The following is a 21657-nucleotide window of genomic DNA, read 5'->3' as shown; positions in this document are numbered from 1 at the left end:
TAAGACAAGTCAAATAAAACAACAACAAAAAAGTGTTGAGAGAGAAAAAATAAAATAACATTAGGGAGGCTATATATACAGGGGGGTACCGGTGCAGAGTCAATGTGCGGGGGCACCGGCTAGTTGACGTAGTTGAGGTAATATGTACATGTGGGTAGAGTTAAAGTGAATAAATTACAAATAACACGGGAAAACACACATAATAGTACAACTGGTTAGAGGGTTCCCTTCATTTAGTTTAGTGTGTCTACCATAGAAATAAAATGAATAGATCCTCTTTCTATGTTGTCTTCCTACCTTAGGCCCTCTATCCGGTTTATCCAGAGACTGGGATTCTTAAGGAAAAAGAAACATCCACATTTAAAAAATCTGAATAGACTACCGGTACTTCTTCAGTGTCTTATCAACCCCAATACATAACACAGCATTGAACTGCCTAGCGTAACAAATGGCTTTTTCAAAAAGTGATGTATATGAAACCCCACCTCTTTAGGGAATACCTGGGATAGGATAAAGTAATCCTTCTACCCCCCCCCCCCCACCTAAAAAAAAAAAATATATATATATAAAAAAAAAAAATTGTAAAGTGGTTATCCCACTGGCTATAGGGTGAATGCACCAATTTGTAAGTGGCTCTGGATAAGAACGTCTGCTAAATGACGTCAATGTAAATGTAAACTAGTAACTACAGGACAATAACTGAAAAGGGGAAAAGTACCTTGATTTTGCACTGCTAGGAGATTTTGTGTGATCATAGCGAAGAGGACTCTGAAAGAGCAAAACACACAAGGCTAACATTAGCATACTGAAACAGTTTCCGTTTCAGCCATCTCAAATTTGTTTAGCAAAAAGAAGCCTGCTCATCAACTTCAGTAACTTCTTTTTGAAACATCAGTACACATCTGAGCCAACACATGCCACAGGTGACAGCATATTAAGGGGCTGTATTAGAGGTCCAGAGAGCCTGCATTACAGGCTGTGTAGAGGGGATGTAGTAGAGGCTGTGTAGAGGGGATGTATTAGAGGGGATGCATTACAGGCTGTGTAGAGGGGATGTAGTAGAGGCTGTGTAGAGGGGATGTATTAGAGGCTGTGTAGAGGGGATGTATTAGAGGCTGTGTAGAGGGGATGTAGTAGAGGCTGTGTAGAGGGGATGCATTACAGGCTGTGTAGAGGGGATGTAGTAGAGGCTGTGTAGAGGGGATGTATTAGAGGCTGTGTAGAGGGGATGTATTAGAGGCTGTGTAGAGGGGATGTATTAGAGGCTGTGTAGAGGGGATGTAGTAGAGGCTGTGTAGAGGGGATGTATTACAGGCTGTGTAGAGGGGATGTATTACAGGCTGTGTAGAGGGGATGTATTAGAGGATGTATTAAAGGCTGTGTAGAGGGGATGTATTAGAGGCTGTATAGAGGGGATGTATTAGAGGGCCAGAGAGCCTGCATTACAGGCTGTGTAGAGGGGATGTAGTAGAGGCTGTGTAGAGGGGATGTATTAGAGGCTGTGTAGAGGGGATGTATTAGAGGCTGTATAGAGGGGATGTATTAGAGGATGTATTAAAGGCTGTGTAGAGGGGATGTATTAGAGGCTGTATAGAGGGGATGTATTAGAGGGCCAGAGAGCCTGCATTACAGGCTGTGTAGAGGGGATGTAGTAGAGGCTGTGTAGAGGGGATGTATTAGAGGCTGTGTAGAGGGGATGTATTAGTGGCTGTGTAGAGGGGATGTAGTAGAGGCTGTGTAGAGGGGATGTATTAGAGGCTGTGTAGAGGGGATGTATTACAGGCTGTGTAGAGGGGATGTATTAGAGGCTGTGTAGAGGGGATGTATTAGAGGCTGTGTAGAGGGGATGTATTAGAGTCTGTGTAGAGGGGATGTATTACATATTAGAGGCTGTATTAGAGGGGATGTATTACAGGCTGTGTAGAGGGGATGTATTAGAGGCTGTATAGAGGGGATGTATTAGAGGCTGTATAGAGGGGATGTATTACAGGCTGTGTAGAGGGGATGTATTAGAGGCTGTGTAGAGGGGATGTATTACAGGCTGTGTAGAGGGGATGTATTAGAGGCTGTGTAGAGGGGATGTATTAGAGGATGTATAGAGGGGATGTATTAGAGGCTATGTAGAGGGGATGTATTAGAGGATGTATAGAGGGGATGTATTAGAGGCTGTGTAGAGGGGATGTATTAGAGGATGTATAGAGGGGATGTATTAGAGGATGTATAGAGGGGATGTATTAGAGGCTGTGTAGAGGGGATGTATTAGAGGCTGTATTAGAGGCTGTGTAGAGGGGATGTATTAAAGGCTGTGTAGAGGGGATGTATTAAAGGCTGTGTAGAGGGGATGTATTACAGGCTGTGTAGAGGGGATGTATTAGAGGCTGTGTAGAGGGGATGTATTAGAGGCTGTGTAGAGGGGATGTATTAGAGGCTGTATAGAGGGGATGTATTACAGGCTGTGTAGAGGGGATGTATTAGAGGCTGTGTAGAGGGGATGTATTAGAGGCTGTGTAGAGGGGATGTATTACAGGCTGTATAGAGGGGATGTATTACAGGCTGTGTAGAGGGGATGTATTAGAGGCTGTGTAGAGGGGATGTATTAGAGGCTGTGTAGAGGGGATGTATTAGAGTCTGTGTAGAGGGGATGTATTACAGGCTGTGTAGAGGGGATGTATTAGAGGCTGTGTAGAGGGGATGTATTAGAGGCTGTGTAGAGGGACTGTATTAGAGGCTGTGTAGAGGGGATGTATTAGAGGATGTATAGAGGGGATGTATTAGAGGCTGTATTAGAGGGGATGTATTACAGGCTGTGTAGAGGGGATGTATTAGAGGCTGTATAGAGGGGATGTATTAGAGGCTGTATAGAGGGGATGTATTACAGGCTGTGTAGAGGGGATGTATTAGAGGCTGTGTAGAGGGGATGTATTACAGGCTGTGTAGAGGGGATGTATTAGAGGCTGTGTAGAGGGGATGTATTAGAGGCTGTGTAGAGGGGATGTATTAGAGGCTGTGTAGAGGGGATGTATTAGAGGCTGTGTAGAGGGGATGTATTAGAGGCTGTGTAGAGGGGATGTATTAGAGGCTGTGTAGAGGGGATGTATTAGAGGCTGTGTAGAGAGGATGTATTAGAGGCTGTATTAGAGGGGATGTATTAGAGGCTGTGTAGAGGGGATGTATTAGAGGCTGTGTAGAGGGGATGTATTAGAGGCTGTGTAGAGGGGATGTATTAGAGGATGTATAGAGGGGATGTATTAGAGGCTGTGTAGAGGGGATGTATTAGAGGATGTATAGAGGGGATGTATTAGAGGATGTATAGAGGGGATGTATTAGAGGCTGTGTAGAGGGGATGTATTAGAGGATGTATTAGAGGCTGTGTAGAGGGGATGTATTAAAGGCTGTGTAGAGGGGATGTATTAAAGGCTGTGTAGAGGGGATGTATTACAGGCTGTGTAGAGGGGATGTATTAGAGGCTGTGTAGAGGGGATGTATTAGAGGCTGTGTAGAGGGGATGTATTAGAGGCTGTATTAGAGGGGATGTATTAGAGGCTGTGTAGAGGGGATGTATTAGAGGCTCTATTAGAGGGGATGTATTAGAGGCTGTGTAGAGGGGATGTATTACAGGCTGTGTAGAGGGGATGTATTAGAGGCTGTGTAGAGGGACTGTATTAGAGGCTGTGTAGAGGGGATGTATTAGAGGATGTATAGAGGGGATGTATTAGAGGCTGTGTAGAGGGGATGTATTAGAGGATGTATAGAGGGGATGTATTAGAGGCTGTGTAGAGGGGATGTATTAGAGGATGTATAGAGGGGATGTATTAGAGGATGTATAGAGGGGATGTATTAGAGGCTGTGTAGAGGGGATGTATTAGAGGCTGTGTAGAGGGGATGTATTAGAGGCTGTATTAGAGGCTGTGTAGAGGGGATGTATTAGAGGATGTGTAGAGGGGATGTATTAGAGGCTGTGTAGAGGGGATGTATTAGAGGCTGTGTAGAGGGGATGTATTAGAGGCTGTGTAGAGGGGATGTATTAGAGGCTGTGTAGAGGGGATGTATTACAGGCTGTGTAGAGGGGATGTATTAGAGGCTGTGTAGAGGGGATGTATTAGAGGCTGTGTAGAGGGGATGTATTAGAGGCTGTATTAGAGGGGATGTATTAGAGGCTGTGTAGAGGGGATGTATTAGAGGCTCTATTAGAGGGGATGTATTAGAGACTGTGTAGAGGGGATGTATTAGAGGCTGTGTAGAGGGGATGTATTACAGGCTGTGTAGAGGGGATGTATTAGAGGCTGTGTAGAGGGACTGTATTAGAGGCTGTGTAGAGGGGATGTATTAGAGGATGTATAGAGGGGATGTATTAGAGGCTGTGTAGAGGGGATGTATTAGAGGATGTATAGAGGGGATGTATTAGAGGCTGTGTAGAGGGGATGTATTAGAGGATGTATAGAGGGGATGTATTAGAGGATGTATAGAGGGGATTTATTAGAGGCTGTGTAGAGGGGATGTATTAGAGGCTGTATTAGAGGCTGTGTAGAGGGGATGTATTAGAGGATGTGTAGAGGGGATGTATTAGAGGCTGTGTAGAGGGGATGTATTAGAGGCTGTGTAGAGGGGATGTATTAGAGGCTGTGTAGAGGGGATGTATTAGAGGCTGTGTAGAGGGGATGTATTAGAGGCTGTGTAGAGGGGATGTATTAGAGGCTGTGTAGAGGGGATGTATTAGAGGATGTATAGAGGGGATGTATTAGAGGGTGTGTAGAGGGGATGTATTAGAGGCTGTGTAGAGGGGATGTATTAGAGGCTGTGTAGAGGGGATGTATTAGAGGCTGTGTAGAGGGGATGTATTAGAGGCTGTATTAGAGGGGATGTATTAGAGGCTGTCTAGAGGGGATGTATTAGAGGCTGTGTAGAGGGGATGTATTAGAGGATGTATAGAGGGGATGTATTAGAGGCTGTGTAGAGGGGATGTATTAGAGGCTGTGTAGAGGGGATGTATTAGAGGCTGTCTAGAGGGGATGTATTAGAGGCTGTATTAGAGGCTGTGTAGAGGGGATGTATTAGAGGATGTATAGAGGGGATGTATTAGCGGCTGTGTAGAGGGGATGTATTCGAGGCTGTGTAGAGGGGATGTATTCGAGGATGTGTAGAGGGGATATATTAGAGGCTGTGTAGAGGGGATGTATTAGAGGCTGTGTAGAGGGGATGTATTAGAGGCTGTGTAGAGGGGATGTATTAGAGGGTGTGTAGAGGGGATGTATTAGAGGCTGTGTAGAGGGGATGTATTAGAGGCTGTCTAGAGGGGATGTATTAGAGGATGTATAGAGGGGATGTATTAGAGGCTATGTAGAGGGGATGTATTAGAGGATGTATAGAGGGGATGTATTAGAGGCTGTGTAGAGGGGATGTATTAGAGGATGTATAGAGGGGATGTATTAGAGGATGTATAGAGGGGATGTATTAGAGGCTGTGTAGAGGGGATGTATTAGAGGCTGTATTAGAGGCTGTGTAGAGGGGATGTATTAAAGGCTGTGTAGAGGGGATGTATTAAAGGCTGTGTAGAGGGGATGTATTACAGGCTGTGTAGAGGGGATGTATTAGAGGCTGTGTAGAGGGGATGTATTAGAGGCTGTGTAGAGGGGATGTATTAGAGGCTGTATTAGAGGGGATGTATTAGAGGCTGTGTAGAGGGGATGTATTAGAGGCTCTATTAGAGGGGATGTATTAGAGGCTGTGTAGAGGGGATGTATTAGAGGCTGTGTAGAGGGGATGTATTACAGGCTGTGTAGAGGGGATGTATTAGAGGCTGTGTAGAGGGACTGTATTAGAGGCTGTGTAGAGGGGATGTATTAGAGGATGTATAGAGGGGATGTATTACAGGCTGTGTAGAGGGGATGTATTAGAGGCTGTGTAGAGGGGATGTATTAGAGGCTGTGTAGAGGGGATGTATTAGAGTCTGTGTAGAGGGGATGTATTACAGGCTGTGTAGAGGGGATGTATTAGAGGCTGTGTAGAGGGGATGTATTAGAGGCTGTGTAGAGGGACTGTATTAGAGGCTGTGTAGAGGGGATGTATTAGAGGATGTATAGAGGGGATGTATTAGAGGCTGTATTAGAGGGGATGTATTACAGGCTGTGTAGAGGGGATGTATTAGAGGCTGTATAGAGGGGATGTATTAGAGGCTGTATAGAGGGGATGTATTACAGGCTGTGTAGAGGGGATGTATTAGAGGCTGTGTAGAGGGGATGTATTACAGGCTGTGTAGAGGGGATGTATTAGAGGCTGTGTAGAGGGGATGTATTAGAGGCTGTGTAGAGGGGATGTATTAGAGGCTGTGTAGAGGGGATGTATTAGAGGCTGTGTAGAGGGGATGTATTAGAGGCTGTGTAGAGGGGATGTATTAGAGGCTGTGTAGAGGGGATGTATTAGAGGCTGTGTAGAGAGGATGTATTAGAGGCTGTATTAGAGGGGATGTATTAGAGGCTGTGTAGAGGGGATGTATTAGAGGCTGTGTAGAGGGGATGTATTAGAGGCTGTGTAGAGGGGATGTATTAGAGGATGTATAGAGGGGATGTATTAGAGGCTATGTAGAGGGGATGTATTAGAGGATGTATAGAGGGGATGTATTAGAGGCTGTGTAGAGGGGATGTATTAGAGGATGTATAGAGGGGATGTATTAGAGGATGTATAGAGGGGATGTATTAGAGGCTGTGTAGAGGGGATGTATTAGAGGATGTATTAGAGGCTGTGTAGAGGGGATGTATTAAAGGCTGTGTAGAGGGGATGTATTAAAGGCTGTGTAGAGGGGATGTATTACAGGCTGTGTAGAGGGGATGTATTAGAGGCTGTGTAGAGGGGATGTATTAGAGGCTGTGTAGAGGGGATGTATTAGAGGCTGTATTAGAGGGGATGTATTAGAGGCTGTGTAGAGGGGATGTATTAGAGGCTCTATTAGAGGGGATGTATTAGAGGCTGTGTAGAGGGGATGTATTACAGGCTGTGTAGAGGGGATGTATTAGAGGCTGTGTAGAGGGACTGTATTAGAGGCTGTGTAGAGGGGATGTATTAGAGGATGTATAGAGGGGATGTATTAGAGGCTGTGTAGAGGGGATGTATTAGAGGATGTATAGAGGGGATGTATTAGAGGCTGTGTAGAGGGGATGTATTAGAGGATGTATAGAGGGGATGTATTAGAGGATGTATAGAGGGGATGTATTAGAGGCTGTGTAGAGGGGATGTATTAGAGGCTGTGTAGAGGGGATGTATTAGAGGCTGTATTAGAGGCTGTGTAGAGGGGATGTATTAGAGGATGTGTAGAGGGGATGTATTAGAGGCTGTGTAGAGGGGATGTATTAGAGGCTGTGTAGAGGGGATGTATTAGAGGCTGTGTAGAGGGGATGTATTAGAGGCTGTGTAGAGGGGATGTATTACAGGCTGTGTAGAGGGGATGTATTAGAGGCTGTGTAGAGGGGATGTATTAGAGGCTGTGTAGAGGGGATGTATTAGAGGCTGTATTAGAGGGGATGTATTAGAGGCTGTGTAGAGGGGATGTATTAGAGGCTGTGTAGAGGGGATGTATTAGAGGCTGTGTAGAGGGGATGTATTACAGGCTGTGTAGAGGGGATGTATTAGAGGCTGTGTAGAGGGACTGTATTAGAGGCTGTGTAGAGGGGATGTATTAGAGGATGTATAGAGGGGATGTATTACAGGCTGTGTAGAGGGGATGTATTAGAGGCTGTGTAGAGGGGATGTATTAGAGGCTGTGTAGAGGGGATGTATTAGAGTCTGTGTAGAGGGGATGTATTACAGGCTGTGTAGAGGGGATGTATTAGAGGCTGTGTAGAGGGGATGTATTAGAGGCTGTGTAGAGGGACTGTATTAGAGGCTGTGTAGAGGGGATGTATTAGAGGATGTATAGAGGGGATGTATTAGAGGCTGTATTAGAGGGGATGTATTACAGGCTGTGTAGAGGGGATGTATTAGAGGCTGTATAGAGGGGATGTATTAGAGGCTGTATAGAGGGGATGTATTACAGGCTGTGTAGAGGGGATGTATTAGAGGCTGTGTAGAGGGGATGTATTACAGGCTGTGTAGAGGGGATGTATTAGAGGCTGTGTAGAGGGGATGTATTAGAGGCTGTGTAGAGGGGATGTATTAGAGGCTGTGTAGAGGGGATGTATTAGAGGCTGTGTAGAGGGGATGTATTAGAGGCTGTGTAGAGGGGATGTATTAGAGGCTGTGTAGAGGGGATGTATTAGAGGCTGTGTAGAGAGGATGTATTAGAGGCTGTATTAGAGGGGATGTATTAGAGGCTGTGTAGAGGGGATGTATTAGAGGCTGTGTAGAGGGGATGTATTAGAGGCTGTGTAGAGGGGATGTATTAGAGGATGTATAGAGGGGATGTATTAGAGGCTATGTAGAGGGGATGTATTAGAGGATGTATAGAGGGGATGTATTAGAGGCTGTGTAGAGGGGATGTATTAGAGGATGTATAGAGGGGATGTATTAGAGGATGTATAGAGGGGATGTATTAGAGGCTGTGTAGAGGGGATGTATTAGAGGATGTATTAGAGGCTGTGTAGAGGGGATGTATTAAAGGCTGTGTAGAGGGGATGTATTAAAGGCTGTGTAGAGGGGATGTATTACAGGCTGTGTAGAGGGGATGTATTAGAGGCTGTGTAGAGGGGATGTATTAGAGGCTGTGTAGAGGGGATGTATTAGAGGCTGTATTAGAGGGGATGTATTAGAGGCTGTGTAGAGGGGATGTATTAGAGGCTCTATTAGAGGGGATGTATTAGAGGCTGTGTAGAGGGGATGTATTACAGGCTGTGTAGAGGGGATGTATTAGAGGCTGTGTAGAGGGACTGTATTAGAGGCTGTGTAGAGGGGATGTATTAGAGGATGTATAGAGGGGATGTATTAGAGGCTGTGTAGAGGGGATGTATTAGAGGATGTATAGAGGGGATGTATTAGAGGCTGTGTAGAGGGGATGTATTAGAGGATGTATAGAGGGGATGTATTAGAGGATGTATAGAGGGGATGTATTAGAGGCTGTGTAGAGGGGATGTATTAGAGGCTGTGTAGAGGGGATGTATTAGAGGCTGTATTAGAGGCTGTGTAGAGGGGATGTATTAGAGGATGTGTAGAGGGGATGTATTAGAGGCTGTGTAGAGGGGATGTATTAGAGGCTGTGTAGAGGGGATGTATTAGAGGCTGTGTAGAGGGGATGTATTAGAGGCTGTGTAGAGGGGATGTATTACAGGCTGTGTAGAGGGGATGTATTAGAGGCTGTGTAGAGGGGATGTATTAGAGGCTGTGTAGAGGGGATGTATTAGAGGCTGTATTAGAGGGGATGTATTAGAGGCTGTGTAGAGGGGATGTATTAGAGGCTCTATTAGAGGGGATGTATTAGAGGCTGTCTAGAGGGGATGTATTAGAGGCTGTGTAGAGGGGATGTATTACAGGCTGTGTAGAGGGGATGTATTAGAGGCTGTGTAGAGGGACTGTATTAGAGGCTGTGTAGAGGGGATGTATTAGAGGATGTATAGAGGGGATGTATTAGAGGCTGTGTAGAGGGGATGTATTAGAGGATGTATAGAGGGGATGTATTAGAGGCTGTGTAGAGGGGATGTATTAGAGGATGTATAGAGGGGATGTATTAGAGGATGTATAGAGGGGATTTATTAGAGGCTGTGTAGAGGGGATGTATTAGAGGCTGTATTAGAGGCTGTGTAGAGGGGATGTATTAGAGGATGTGTAGAGGGGATGTATTAGAGGCTGTGTAGAGGGGATGTATTAGAGGCTGTGTAGAGGGGATGTATTAGAGGCTGTGTAGAGGGGATGTATTAGAGGCTGTGTAGAGGGGATGTATTAGAGGCTGTGTAGAGGGGATGTATTAGAGGCTGTGTAGAGGGGATGTATTAGAGGATGTATAGAGGGGATGTATTAGAGGGTGTGTAGAGGGGATGTATTAGAGGCTGTGTAGAGGGGATGTATTAGAGGCTGTGTAGAGGGGATGTATTAGAGGCTGTGTAGAGGGGATGTATTAGAGGCTGTATTAGAGGGGATGTATTAGAGGCTGTCTAGAGGGGATGTATTAGAGGCTGTGTAGAGGGGATGTATTAGAGGATGTATAGAGGGGATGTATTAGAGGCTGTGTAGAGGGGATGTATTAGAGGCTGTGTAGAGGGGATGTATTAGAGGCTGTCTAGAGGGGATGTATTAGAGGCTGTGTAGAGGGGATGTATTAGAGGCTGTATTAGAGGCTGTGTAGAGGGGATGTATTAGAGGATGTATAGAGGGGATGTATTAGCGGCTGTGTAGAGGGGATGTATTCGAGGCTGTGTAGAGGGGATGTATTCGAGGATGTGTAGAGGGGATATATTAGAGGCTGTGTAGAGGGGATGTATTAGAGGCTGTGTAGAGGGGATGTATTAGAGGCTGTGTAGAGGGGATGTATTAGAGGGTGTGTAGAGGGGATGTATTAGAGGCTGTGTAGAGGGGATGTATTAGAGGCTGTCTAGAGGGGATGTATTAGAGGATGTATAGAGGGGATGTATTAGAGGCTATGTAGAGGGGATGTATTAGAGGATGTATAGAGGGGATGTATTAGAGGCTGTGTAGAGGGGATGTATTAGAGGATGTATAGAGGGGATGTATTAGAGGATGTATAGAGGGGATGTATTAGAGGCTGTGTAGAGGGGATGTATTAGAGGCTGTATTAGAGGCTGTGTAGAGGGGATGTATTAAAGGCTGTGTAGAGGGGATGTATTAAAGGCTGTGTAGAGGGGATGTATTACAGGCTGTGTAGAGGGGATGTATTAGAGGCTGTGTAGAGGGGATGTATTACAGGCTGTGTAGAGGGGATGTATTAGAGGCTGTGTAGAGGGACTGTATTAGAGGCTGTGTAGAGGGGATGTATTAGAGGATGTATAGAGGGGATGTATTAGAGGCTGTGTAGAGGGGATGTATTAGAGGATGTATAGAGGGGATGTATTAGAGGCTGTGTAGAGGGGATGTATTAGAGGATGTATAGAGGGGATGTATTAGAGGATGTATAGAGGGGATGTATTAGAGGCTGTGTAGAGGGGATGTATTAGAGGCTGTATTAGAGGCTGTGTAGAGGGGATGTATTAGAGGCTGTGTAGAGGGGATGTATTAGAGGCTGTGTAGAGGGGATGTATTAGAGGCTGTGTAGAGGGGATGTATTAGAGGCTGTGTAGAGGGGATGTATTAGAGGCTGTGTAGAGGGGATGTATTAGAGGATGTGTAGAGGGGATGTATTAGAGGCTGTGTAGAGGGGATGTATTAGAGGCTGTGTAGAGGGGATGTATTAGAGGCTGTGTAGAGGGGATGTATTAGAGGCTGTATTAGAGGGGATGTATTAGAGGCTGTCTAGAGGGGATGTATTAGAGGCTGTGTAGAGGGGATGTATTAGAGGATGTATAGAGGGGATGTATTACAGGCTGTGTAGAGGGGATGTATTAGAGGCTGTGTAGAGGGGATGTATTAGAGGCTGTCTAGAGGGGATGTATTAGAGGCTGTGTAGAGGGGATGTATTAGAGGCTGTATTAGAGGCTGTGTAGAGGGGATGTATTAGAGGATGTATAGAGGGGATGTATTAGCGGCTGTGTAGAGGGGATGTATTAGAGGCTGTGTAGAGGGGATGTATTCTAGGCTGTGTAGAGGGGATGTATTCGAGGCTGTGTAGAGGGGATGTATTAGAGGCTGTGTAGAGGGGATGTATTAGAGGCTGTGTAGAGGGGATGTATTAGAGGCTGTGTAGAGGGGATGTATTAGAGGCTGTGTAGAGGGGATGTATTAGAGGCTGTATTAGAGGGGATGTATTAGAGGCTGTGTAGAGGGGATGTATTAGAGGCTCTATTAGAGGGGATGTATTAGAGGTTGTGTAGAGGGGATGTATTAGAGGCTGTGTAGAGGGGATGTATTACAGGCTGTGTAGAGGGGATGTATTAGAGGATGTGTAGAGGGACTGTATTAGAGGCTGTGTAGAGGGGATGTATTAGAGGATGTATAGAGGGGATGTATTAGAGGCTGTGTAGAGGGGATGTATTAGAGGATGTATAGAGGGGATGTATTAGAGGCTGTGTAGAGGGGATGTATTAGAGGATGTATAGAGGGGATGTATTAGAGGATGTATAGAGGGGATTTATTAGAGGCTGTGTAGAGGGGATGTATTAGAGGCTGTATTAGAGGCTGTGTAGAGGGGATGTATTAGAGGATGTGTAGAGGGGATGTATTAGAGGCTGTGTAGAGGGGATGTATTAGAGGCTGTGTAGAGGGGATGTATTAGAGGCTGTGTAGAGGGGATGTATTAGAGGCTGTGTAGAGGGGATGTATTAGAGGCTGTGTAGAGGGGATGTATTAGAGGCTGTGTAGAGGGGATGTATTAGAGGATGTATAGAGGGGATGTATTAGAGGGTGTGTAGAGGGGATGTATTAGAGGCTGTGTAGAGGGGATGTATTAGAGGCTGTGTAGAGGGGATGTATTAGAGGCTGTGTAGAGGGGATGTATTAGAGGCTGTATTAGAGGGGATGTATTAGAGGCTGTCTAGAGGGGATGTATTAGAGGCTGTGTAGAGGGGATGTATTAGAGGATGTATAGAGGGGATGTATTAGAGGCTGTGTAGAGGGGATGTATTAGAGGCTGTGTAGAGGGGATGTATTAGAGGCTGTCTAGAGGGGAAGTATTAGAGGCTGTGTAGAGGGGATGTATTAGAGGCTGTATTAGAGGCTGTGTAGAGGGGATGTATTAGAGGATGTATAGAGGGGATGTATTAGCGGCTGTGTAGAGGGGATGTATTCGAGGCTGTGTAGAGGGGATGTATTCGAGGCTGTGTAGAGGGGATGTATTAGAGGCTGTGTAGAGGGGATGTATTAGAGGCTGTGTAGAGGGACTGTATTAGAGGCTGTGTAGAGGGGATGTATTAGAGGGTGTGTAGAGGGGATGTATTAGAGGCTGTGTAGAGGGGATGTATTAGAGGCTGTCTAGAGGGGATGTATTAGAGGATGTATAGAGGGGATGTATTAGAGGCTATGTAGAGGGGATGTATTAGAGGATGTATAGAGGGGATGTATTAGAGGCTGTGTAGAGGGGATGTATTAGAGGATGTATAGAGGGGATGTATTAGAGGATGTATAGAGGGGATGTATTAGAGGCTGTGTAGAGGGGATGTATTAGAGGCTGTATTAGAGGCTGTGTAGAGGGGATGTATTAAAGGCTGTGTAGAGGGGATGTATTAAAGGCTGTGTAGAGGGGATGTATTACAGGCTGTGTAGAGGGGATGTATTAGAGGCTGTGTAGAGGGGATGTATTAGAGGCTGTGTAGAGGGGATGTATTAGAGGCTGTATTAGAGGGGATGTATTAGAGGCTGTGTAGAGGGGATGTATTAGAGGCTCTATTAGAGGGGATGTATTAGAGGCTGTGTAGAGGGGATGTATTAGAGGCTGTGTAGAGGGGATGTATTACAGGCTGTGTAGAGGGGATGTATTAGAGGCTGTGTAGAGGGACTGTATTAGAGGCTGTGTAGAGGGGATGTATTAGAGGATGTATAGAGGGGATGTATTAGAGGCTGTGTAGAGGGGATGTATTAGAGGATGTATAGAGGGGATGTATTAGAGGCTGTGTAGAGGGGATGTATTAGAGGATGTATAGAGGGGATGTATTAGAGGATGTATAGAGGGGATGTATTAGAGGCTGTGTAGAGGGGATGTATTAGAGGCTGTATTAGAGGCTGTGTAGAGGGGATGTATTAGAGGATGTGTAGAGGGGATGTATTAGAGGCTGTGTAGAGGGGATGTATTAGAGGCTGTGTAGAGGGGATGTATTAGAGGCTGTGTAGAGGGGATGTATTAGAGGCTGTGTAGAGGGGATGTATTAGAGGATGTATAGAGGGGATGTATTAGAGGGTGTGTAGAGGGGATGTATTAGAGGCTGTGTAGAGGGGATGTATTAGAGGCTGTGTAGAGGGGATGTATTAGAGGCTGTGTAGAGGGGATGTATTAGAGGCTGTATTAGAGGGGATGTATTAGAGGCTGTCTAGAGGGGATGTATCAGAGGCTGTGTAGAGGGGATGTATTAGAGGATGTATAGAGGGGATGTATTACAGGCTGTGTAGAGGGGATGTATTAGAGGCTGTGTAGAGGGGATGTATTAGAGGCTGTCTAGAGGGGATGTATTAGAGGCTGTGTAGAGGGGATGTATTAGAGGCTGTATTAGAGGCTGTGTAGAGGGGATGTATTAGAGGATGTATAGAGGGGATGTATTAGCGGCTGTGTAGAGGGGATGTATTAGAGGCTGTGTAGACGGGATGTATTCTAGGCTGTGTAGAGGGGATGTATTCGAGGCTGTGTAGAGGGGATGTATTAGAGGCTGTGTAGAGGGGATGTATTAGAGGCTGTGTAGAGGGGATGTATTAGAGGCTGTGTAGAGGGGATGTATTAGAGGGTGTGTAGAGGGGATGTATTAGAGGCTGTGTAGAGGGGATGTATTAGAGGCTGTCTAGAGGGGATGTATTAGAGGCTGTGTAGAGGGGATGTATTAGAGGATGTATAGAGGGGATGTATTAGAGGCTGTGTAGAGGGAATGTATTAGAGGCTGTGTAGAGGGGATGTATTAGAGGCTGTGTAGAGGGGATGTATTAGAGGCTGTGTAGAGGGGATGTATTAGAGGATGTATAGAGGGGATGTATTAGAGGCTGTATTAGAGTCTGTGTAGAGGGGATGTATTAGAGGATGTATAGAGGGGATGTATTAGAGGCTGTGTAGAGGGGATGTATTAGAGGCTGTATTAGAGTCTGTGTAGAGGGGATGTATTAGAGGATGTGTAGAGGGGATGTATTAGAGGCTGTATTAGAGGCTGTGTAGAGGGACTGTATTAGAGGCTGTGTACATTTAAATTTTAGTCATTTAGCAGACGCTCTTATCCAGAGCGACTTACAGAGAGCCTGTCTTAGATTATGTGTGTGTTGGGGGTGGGGGTAAACAGGGTGGGGGTAAACAGGGTGTGTGTGTTGGGGTGGGGGTAAACAGGGTGGGGGTGTGTTGGGGTGGGGGTAAACAGGGTGGGGGTTTATCGTCCGCCCCAAGCTGTGTGTGTGTTATTGTGAGAGTGTCTGTGTGTGTGTTATTGTGAGAGTGTCTGTGTGTGTGTGTTATTGTGAGAGTGTCTGTGTGTGTGTTATTGTGAGAGTGTCTGTGTGTGTGTTATTGTGAGAGTGTCTGTGTGTGTGTTATTGTGAGAGTGTCTGTGTGTGTGTTATTGTGAGAGTGTCTGTGTGTGTGTTATTGTGAGAGTGTCTGTGTGTGTGTGTTATTGTGAGAGTGTCTGTGTGTGTGTTATTGTGAGAGTGTCTGTGTGTGTGTTATTGTGAGAGTGTCTGTGTGTGTGTTATTGTGAGAGTGTCTGTGTGTGTGTTATTGTGAGAGTGTCTGTGTGTGTGTTATTGTGAGAGTGTCTGTGTGTGTGTTATTGTGAGAGTGTCTGTGTGTGTGTTATTGTGAGAGTGTCTGTGTGTGTGTTATTGTGAGAGTGTCTGTGTGTGTGTTATTGTGAGAGTGTCTGTGTGTGTGTGTTATTGTGAGAGTGTCTGTGTGTGTGTTATTGTGAGAGTGTCTGTGTGTGTGTTATTGTGAGAGTGTCTGTGTGTGTGTTATTGTGAGAGTGTCTGTGTGTGTGTTATTGTGAGAGTGTCTGTGTGTGTGTTATTGTGAGAGTGTCTGTGTGTGGCTCTTTGATGGAGAAGCTGTCCACTCCCTGCAGTGTGTCCCCTCACCGTGGCTCTTTAACAGAGAAGCTGTCCACTCCCAGTACAGCCCCCAGTGGGTCGTCAGCACAGTGCACTAGGTGTTGCTGCTTCATGTCATAAAGCTGCTTCTTCATGATGTACTGCCCCAGGTAGAATATCACCTGACAATAGACAGCACAGGGGTCACAGGTCAACACCACAGCATAACACACAAGAGGAGAGAGAGCGTAACAGGGGTGCTGCCAGAGGTCAAGAGGAGAGAGAGCGTAACAGGGGTGCTGCCAGAGGTCAAGAGGAGAGAGAGCGTAACAGGGGTGCTGCCAGAGGTCAAGAGGAGAGAGAGCGTAACAGGGGTGCTGCCAGAGGTCAAGAGGAGAGAGAGCGTAACAGGGGTGCTGCCAGAGGTCAAGAGGAGAGAGAGCGTAACAGGGGTGCTGCCAGAGGTCAAAAGGAGAGAGAGCGTAACAGGGGTGCTGCCAGAGGTCAAGAGGAGAGAGAGCGTAACAGGGGTGCTGCCAGAGGTCAAGAGGAGAGAGAGCGTAACAGGGGTGCTGCCAGAGGTCAAGAGGAGAGAGAGCGTAACAGGGGTGCTGCCAGAGGTCAAGAGGAGAGAGAGCGTAACAGGGGTGCTGCCAGAGGTCAAGAGGAGAGAGAGCGTAACAGGGGTGCTGCCAGAGGTCAAGAGGAGAGAGAGCGTAACAGGGGTGCTGCCAGAGGTCAAGAGGAGAGAGAGCGTAACAGGGGTGCTGCCAGAGGTCAAGAGGAGAGAGAGCGTAACAGGGGTGCTGCCAGAGGTCAAGAGGAGAGAGAGTGTAACAGGGGTGCTGCCAGAGGTCAAGAGGAGAGAGAGCGTAACAGGGGTGCTGCCAGAGGTCAAGAGGAGAGAGAGCGTAACAGGGGTGCTGCCAGAGGTCAAAAGGAGAGAGAGCGTAACAGGGGTGCTGCCAGAGGTCAAGAGGAGAGAGAGCGTAACAGGGGTGCTGCCAGAGGTCAAGAGGAGAGAGAGCGTAACAGGGGTGCTGCCAGAGGTCAAGAGGAGAGAGAGCGTAACAGGGGTGCTGCCAGAGGTCAAGAGGAGAGAGAGCGTAACAGGGGTGCTGCCAGAGGTCAAGAGGAGAGAGAGCGTAACAGGGGTGCTGCCAGAGGTCAAGAGGAGAGAGAGCGTAACAGGGGTGTTGCCAGAGGTCAAGAGTAGAAGTCTGGGAATGTCTCAGGATAAGACCGCACCATCAATAGTTCTGTCCCAGTCTAGTTGATACCAGACAGTTCTGTCCCAGTCTAGTTGATACCAGACAGTTCTGTCTCAGTCTAGTTGATACCCTCCCTCCATATACTGATCCAGGCAGTTCTGTCCCAGTCTAGTCGATACACCTCATCCCATACTGATCCAGACAGTTCTGTCCCAGTCTAGTTGATACTCTCCATATACTGATCCAGGCAGTTCTGTCCCAGTCTAGTTGATACACCTCATCCCATACTGATCCAGACAGTTCTGTCCCAGTCTAGTCGTTACTCTCCATATACTGATCCAGACAGTTCTGTCCCAGTCTAGTCGTTACTCTCCATATACTGATCCAGGCAGTTCTGTCCCAGTCTAGTCGTTACTCTCCATATACTGATCCAGACAGTTCTGTCCCAGTCTAGTCGTTACTCTCCATATACTGATCCAGACAGTTCTGTCCCAGTCTAGTCGATACCCTCCCTCCATATACTGATCCAGACAGTTCTGTCCCAGTCTAGTCGTTACTCTCCATATACTGATCCAGACAGTTCTGTCCCAGTCTAGTCGTTACTCTCCATATACTGATCCAGACAGTTCTGTCTCAGTCTAGTCGATACCCTCCCTCCATATACTGATCCAGACAGTTCTGTCTCAGTCTAGTCGATACCCTCTCTCCATATACTGATCCAGACAGTTCTGTCTCAGTCTAGTTGATACCCTCCCTCCATATACTGATCCAGGCAGTTCTGTCTCAGTCTAGTCGATACTCTCCATATACTGATCCAGACAGTTCTGTCTCAGTCTAGTCGATACACCTCATCCCATACTGATCCAGGCAGTTCTGTCTCAGTCTAGTTGATACTCTCCATATACTGATCCAGACAGTTCTGTCTCAGTCTAGTCGATACACCTCATCCCATACTGATCCAGGCAGTTCTGTCTCAGTCTAGTCGATACACCTCATCCCATACTGATCCAGGCAGTTCTGTCCCAGTCTAGTTGATACTCTCCATATACTGATCCAGGCAGTTCTGTCTCAGTCTAGTCGATACCCTCCCTCCATATACTGATCCAGGCAGTTCTGTCCCAGTCTAGTCGATACACCTCATCCCATACTGATCCAGGCAGTTCTGTCTCAGTCTAGTCGATACACCTCATCCCATACTGATCCAGGCAGTTCTGTCCCAGTCTAGTTGATACTCTCCATATACTGATCCAGGCAGTTCTGTCCCAGTCTAGTTGATACACCTCATCCCATACTGATCCAGACAACAGAATAAGAGTATTCTGGGTCCCATTTTAGACAGGCAACTGATAGACACATGATCACTGTACTGAGTAGAAATATATGACTCCATCCCATATACTTCTCTAGCTGACAGGAGGCTATTGTGATTGATCACTGCCATGAAGGCATCAGTTCCTTATCATAAAAGCAGATTACACAGACTGTAAACATATTCTCCAGCAATCAATGTGGACCAGTTAAACACTCAACACCCTATAAACTAAAGCATCAATGCAGCCTCTCAGTCTGAGATAACTGTCTCCCTGATGAACAACAGAGAGGAAGGAGTCCCAGACTAGTTTGACATTCCAGAGGTCCATTTGAACCCCAGTGAGTCAGAGAGGAAGGAGTCCCAGACTAGTTTGACATCCCAGAGGTCCATTTGAACCCCAGTGAGTCAGAGAGGAAGGAGTCCCAGACTAGTTTGACATTCCAGAGGTCCATTTGAACCCCAGTGAGTCAGAGAGGAAGGAGTCCCAGACTAGTTTGACATCCCAGAGGTCCATTTGAACCCCAGTGAGTCAGAGAGGAAGGAGTCCCAGACTAGTTTGACATTCCAGAGGTCCATTTGAACCCCAGTGAGTCAGAGAGGAAGGAGTCCCAGACTAGTTTGACATTCCAGAGGTCCATTTGAACCCCAGTGAGTCAGAGAGGAAAGAGTCCCAGACTAGTTTGACATCCCAGAGGTCCATTTGAACCCCAGTGAGTCAGAGAGGAAGGAGTCCCAGACTAGTTTGACATCCCAGAGGTCCATTTGAACCCCAGTGAGTCAGAGAGGAAGGAGTCCCAGACTAGTTTGACATCCCAGAGGTCCATTTGAACCCCAGTGAGTCAGAGAGGAAGGAGTCCCAGACTAGTTTGACATCCCAGAGGTCCATTTGAACCCCAGTGAGTCAGAGAGGAAGGAGTCCCAGACTAGTTTGACATTCCAGAGGTCCATTTGAACCCCAGTGAGTCAGAGAGGAAGTCAAGAGGTGACTGAATGTTCTAACATTCTAACTAAGATAAACACCAATCTCTCTCTCTGACTCAGACTTCCTCACAGACAGATAGACCCCCTGACAATTCTCCCCAAAGCTGTGTGACATGTCTTCAAAACCAAGGGGACCTGCTAGCCAATCATAGCTCACCATTTATGTTTAAAATAAGTAAATGACAGTGCATTTGTATTCTAGTTTAGCAGATGCTCTTATCTAGAGTGACAATCAGTTCATTCAACTAAAGTAGGTAAAACAGTATATCAACAGGAAAAACAACAGAACCAAGACAAAAGCCTTTATATTTTTTGAGAGCATCTACTGTATGTAGTACTTAGTTGATGAAAGCGACAACCAATAGTGAAACTAGTGTAAATCTAACTATGTGGAGAAGAATCCAGAGGCAACACCTACACAACTTCTATACCAGTAGTTTGGCTGCTAACAACACATGAAGAGTAACTATTCCTTCCTTAGAAATGAACTAATATCCACTATTCTAGGAGTAAACTAAGATATACTGCAATTGGAAATTCACAACATCAAATATTTAACTTAATTAAAATATGAGACTAGAAAATATTATGGAAACTGAAAAGTCTGGGATATAATGTCCATTGAGGGTCTTAACGGTTTTCATCTGTCTGCTTCACGCAAACAATAACTTGATTAACTAAAGTTGAGCCAAAGACGTGTGGTTTCTATATCAGCAGGGTACAGGCAACAAAGACAGCCAGCTGTCAAGTCACTTCATACCTCTTTCATGGTGAAAACGTCTTTGTCTGCACCTGCCTGCTGTAATAAGATGTGCAGTTTCTCTTTTGGTCGTACCTGGGAAAAAATAGCACATAAAACAAAAACGTTATTTTAGATTCAATGTCATTGTAAACAAATATGATGTAAAATGTGTGATAGAGAGAGAGAGGGAGAGCTATTTAAGTTAATACTTACAAGTTTCTCATTGTCCAACGTATTTATTTGGGAACCAGTTCTATGCCATTCTGACATTCTCTCACAATTCTCTGCCATTCTGTCTTTCACCTGTTGAAGAGTAGAGCAAAAAATACATTTAAAATGTCAAAGTTAACATGCAATGCCTTATAAAAGTATACAATTACATACACGTCAAGACAAGCTTTGGAAGACAGAAACAAGCTTACCTATCTAAATAAATAGAAGTACTAAAGAGTAGACGTCCCTTATATACACACACACACACATCTCTATAATACACCCTTCATATTCTGTACATAAAGTGCTTCAGCTCGGATGCTAGCAGTAGGAACCACTTCCCCGTCTCCCCGGGATTTAAATAGGCTCGGAAAGACATGTCAGGGCTAGCATTGCTCCGGCTGTTGACGCCGGTGTAGGGCTGAAGCCAGATTACTAACCTCCCTTGACATGTCGAAGCATGACGAGCACACCGCTTTGAGTCACCCACCTAGCGGCCACCCTGCGTCTGTGCACCCCCCTCCACCCTTAGTGCCGAGTTGGATATGCCCGGCATGTCCCAGTTTACTACAGCTCCGCATTATGTAATAATCAGCTGTCAGACTGATGTGGGCAGGTTTGGAGGAAGGGTGTCTCGAATGGTTGCTTTGTAGGTTCCTGGACTCTTATCTTCCATTTTGTTTTCGATCTTAAAAAATTAGTGTAGGAAATAGGGATTTGGTTAAAGAATCTGGCAATGTCTGTATATATATTTATTTTTTAAAGAAGTGAATGTCCAGGGTTTTCAATAACAAAATCTGGTCACTTATTTCCTTTCACATATTTCTTATTTTCATCCAAATTATTCCAACGGAAAAAATGGTATTTGGGTAAGAAAGGGCTATAAAAAACTGATGCAACTTAAATATATTAATTTAATGAGGGGATTTAATTAAATATTTTAGCACACATGCAGGCTTATAGCTTGACAAAACAGATGAAAAGGAACTGGCTTTTCTAGCTAGCTTGTAAACCAATTCAAGTTACACTAGCAATTTTATTTTCCAATGCATGTAACATTGGGTTAACCACAGTGTATTGATGTATTCTGAATCAAAGACATGTTTACCAATTATGCTAAGCTTATTAGCTAGCTTGCCAACATAGCTAGCATCGTTAGCATCGCTAGCACGCTAACCCTTAGCTAGCACGCTAACCCTTAGCTAGCACGCTAACCCTTAGCTAGCACGCTAACCCTTAGCTAGCACGCTAACCCTTAGCTAGCACGCTAACCCTTAGCTAGCACGCTAACCCTTAGCTAGCACGCTAACCCTTAGCTAGCACGCTAACCCTTAGCTAGCACGCTAACCCTTAGCAAGCAGTAAATAAGTATAAGGTAGAAACATGCAAAGTAACAATTGCACATTTATGAATTGTTTGGATAAGCCTACCAATTTCAATGTCATGACGCAGTATATCTG

The 21657-nt window shown here is 45.6% G+C and overlaps 1 protein-coding gene across 1 annotated transcript in view; it reads right to left on the bottom strand.

The window, feature by feature from the left end:
- LOC311123896 (E3 ubiquitin-protein ligase Mdm2-like) overlaps positions 1-21296 on the bottom strand; it is a 142933-nt gene extending 121637 nt beyond the window's left edge. The window contains exons 1-6 of the mRNA XM_084198112.1: positions 20638-21296; positions 20198-20287; positions 20003-20077; positions 15787-15920; positions 719-768; positions 298-335 (exon numbers count right to left, since the gene is read on the bottom strand). Coding sequence (XP_084054238.1) covers positions 298-335; positions 719-768; positions 15787-15920; positions 20003-20077; positions 20198-20287; positions 20638-20649 — 399 coding nt within the window. The 5' untranslated portion in view covers positions 20650-21296. The remainder of the gene's footprint in view (positions 1-297; positions 336-718; positions 769-15786; positions 15921-20002; positions 20078-20197; positions 20288-20637) is intronic.
- Between the last annotated feature and the right edge of the window lie 361 nt (positions 21297-21657).

Source organism: Coregonus lavaretus (assembly GCF_964263955.1).
Source record: "Coregonus lavaretus genome assembly, contig: HAP1_SCAFFOLD_509, whole genome shotgun sequence".
Classification (NCBI taxonomy): Eukaryota; Metazoa; Chordata; class Actinopteri; order Salmoniformes; family Salmonidae; genus Coregonus; species Coregonus lavaretus.
This window is presented reverse-complemented; position numbering and strand designations above follow the sequence as displayed.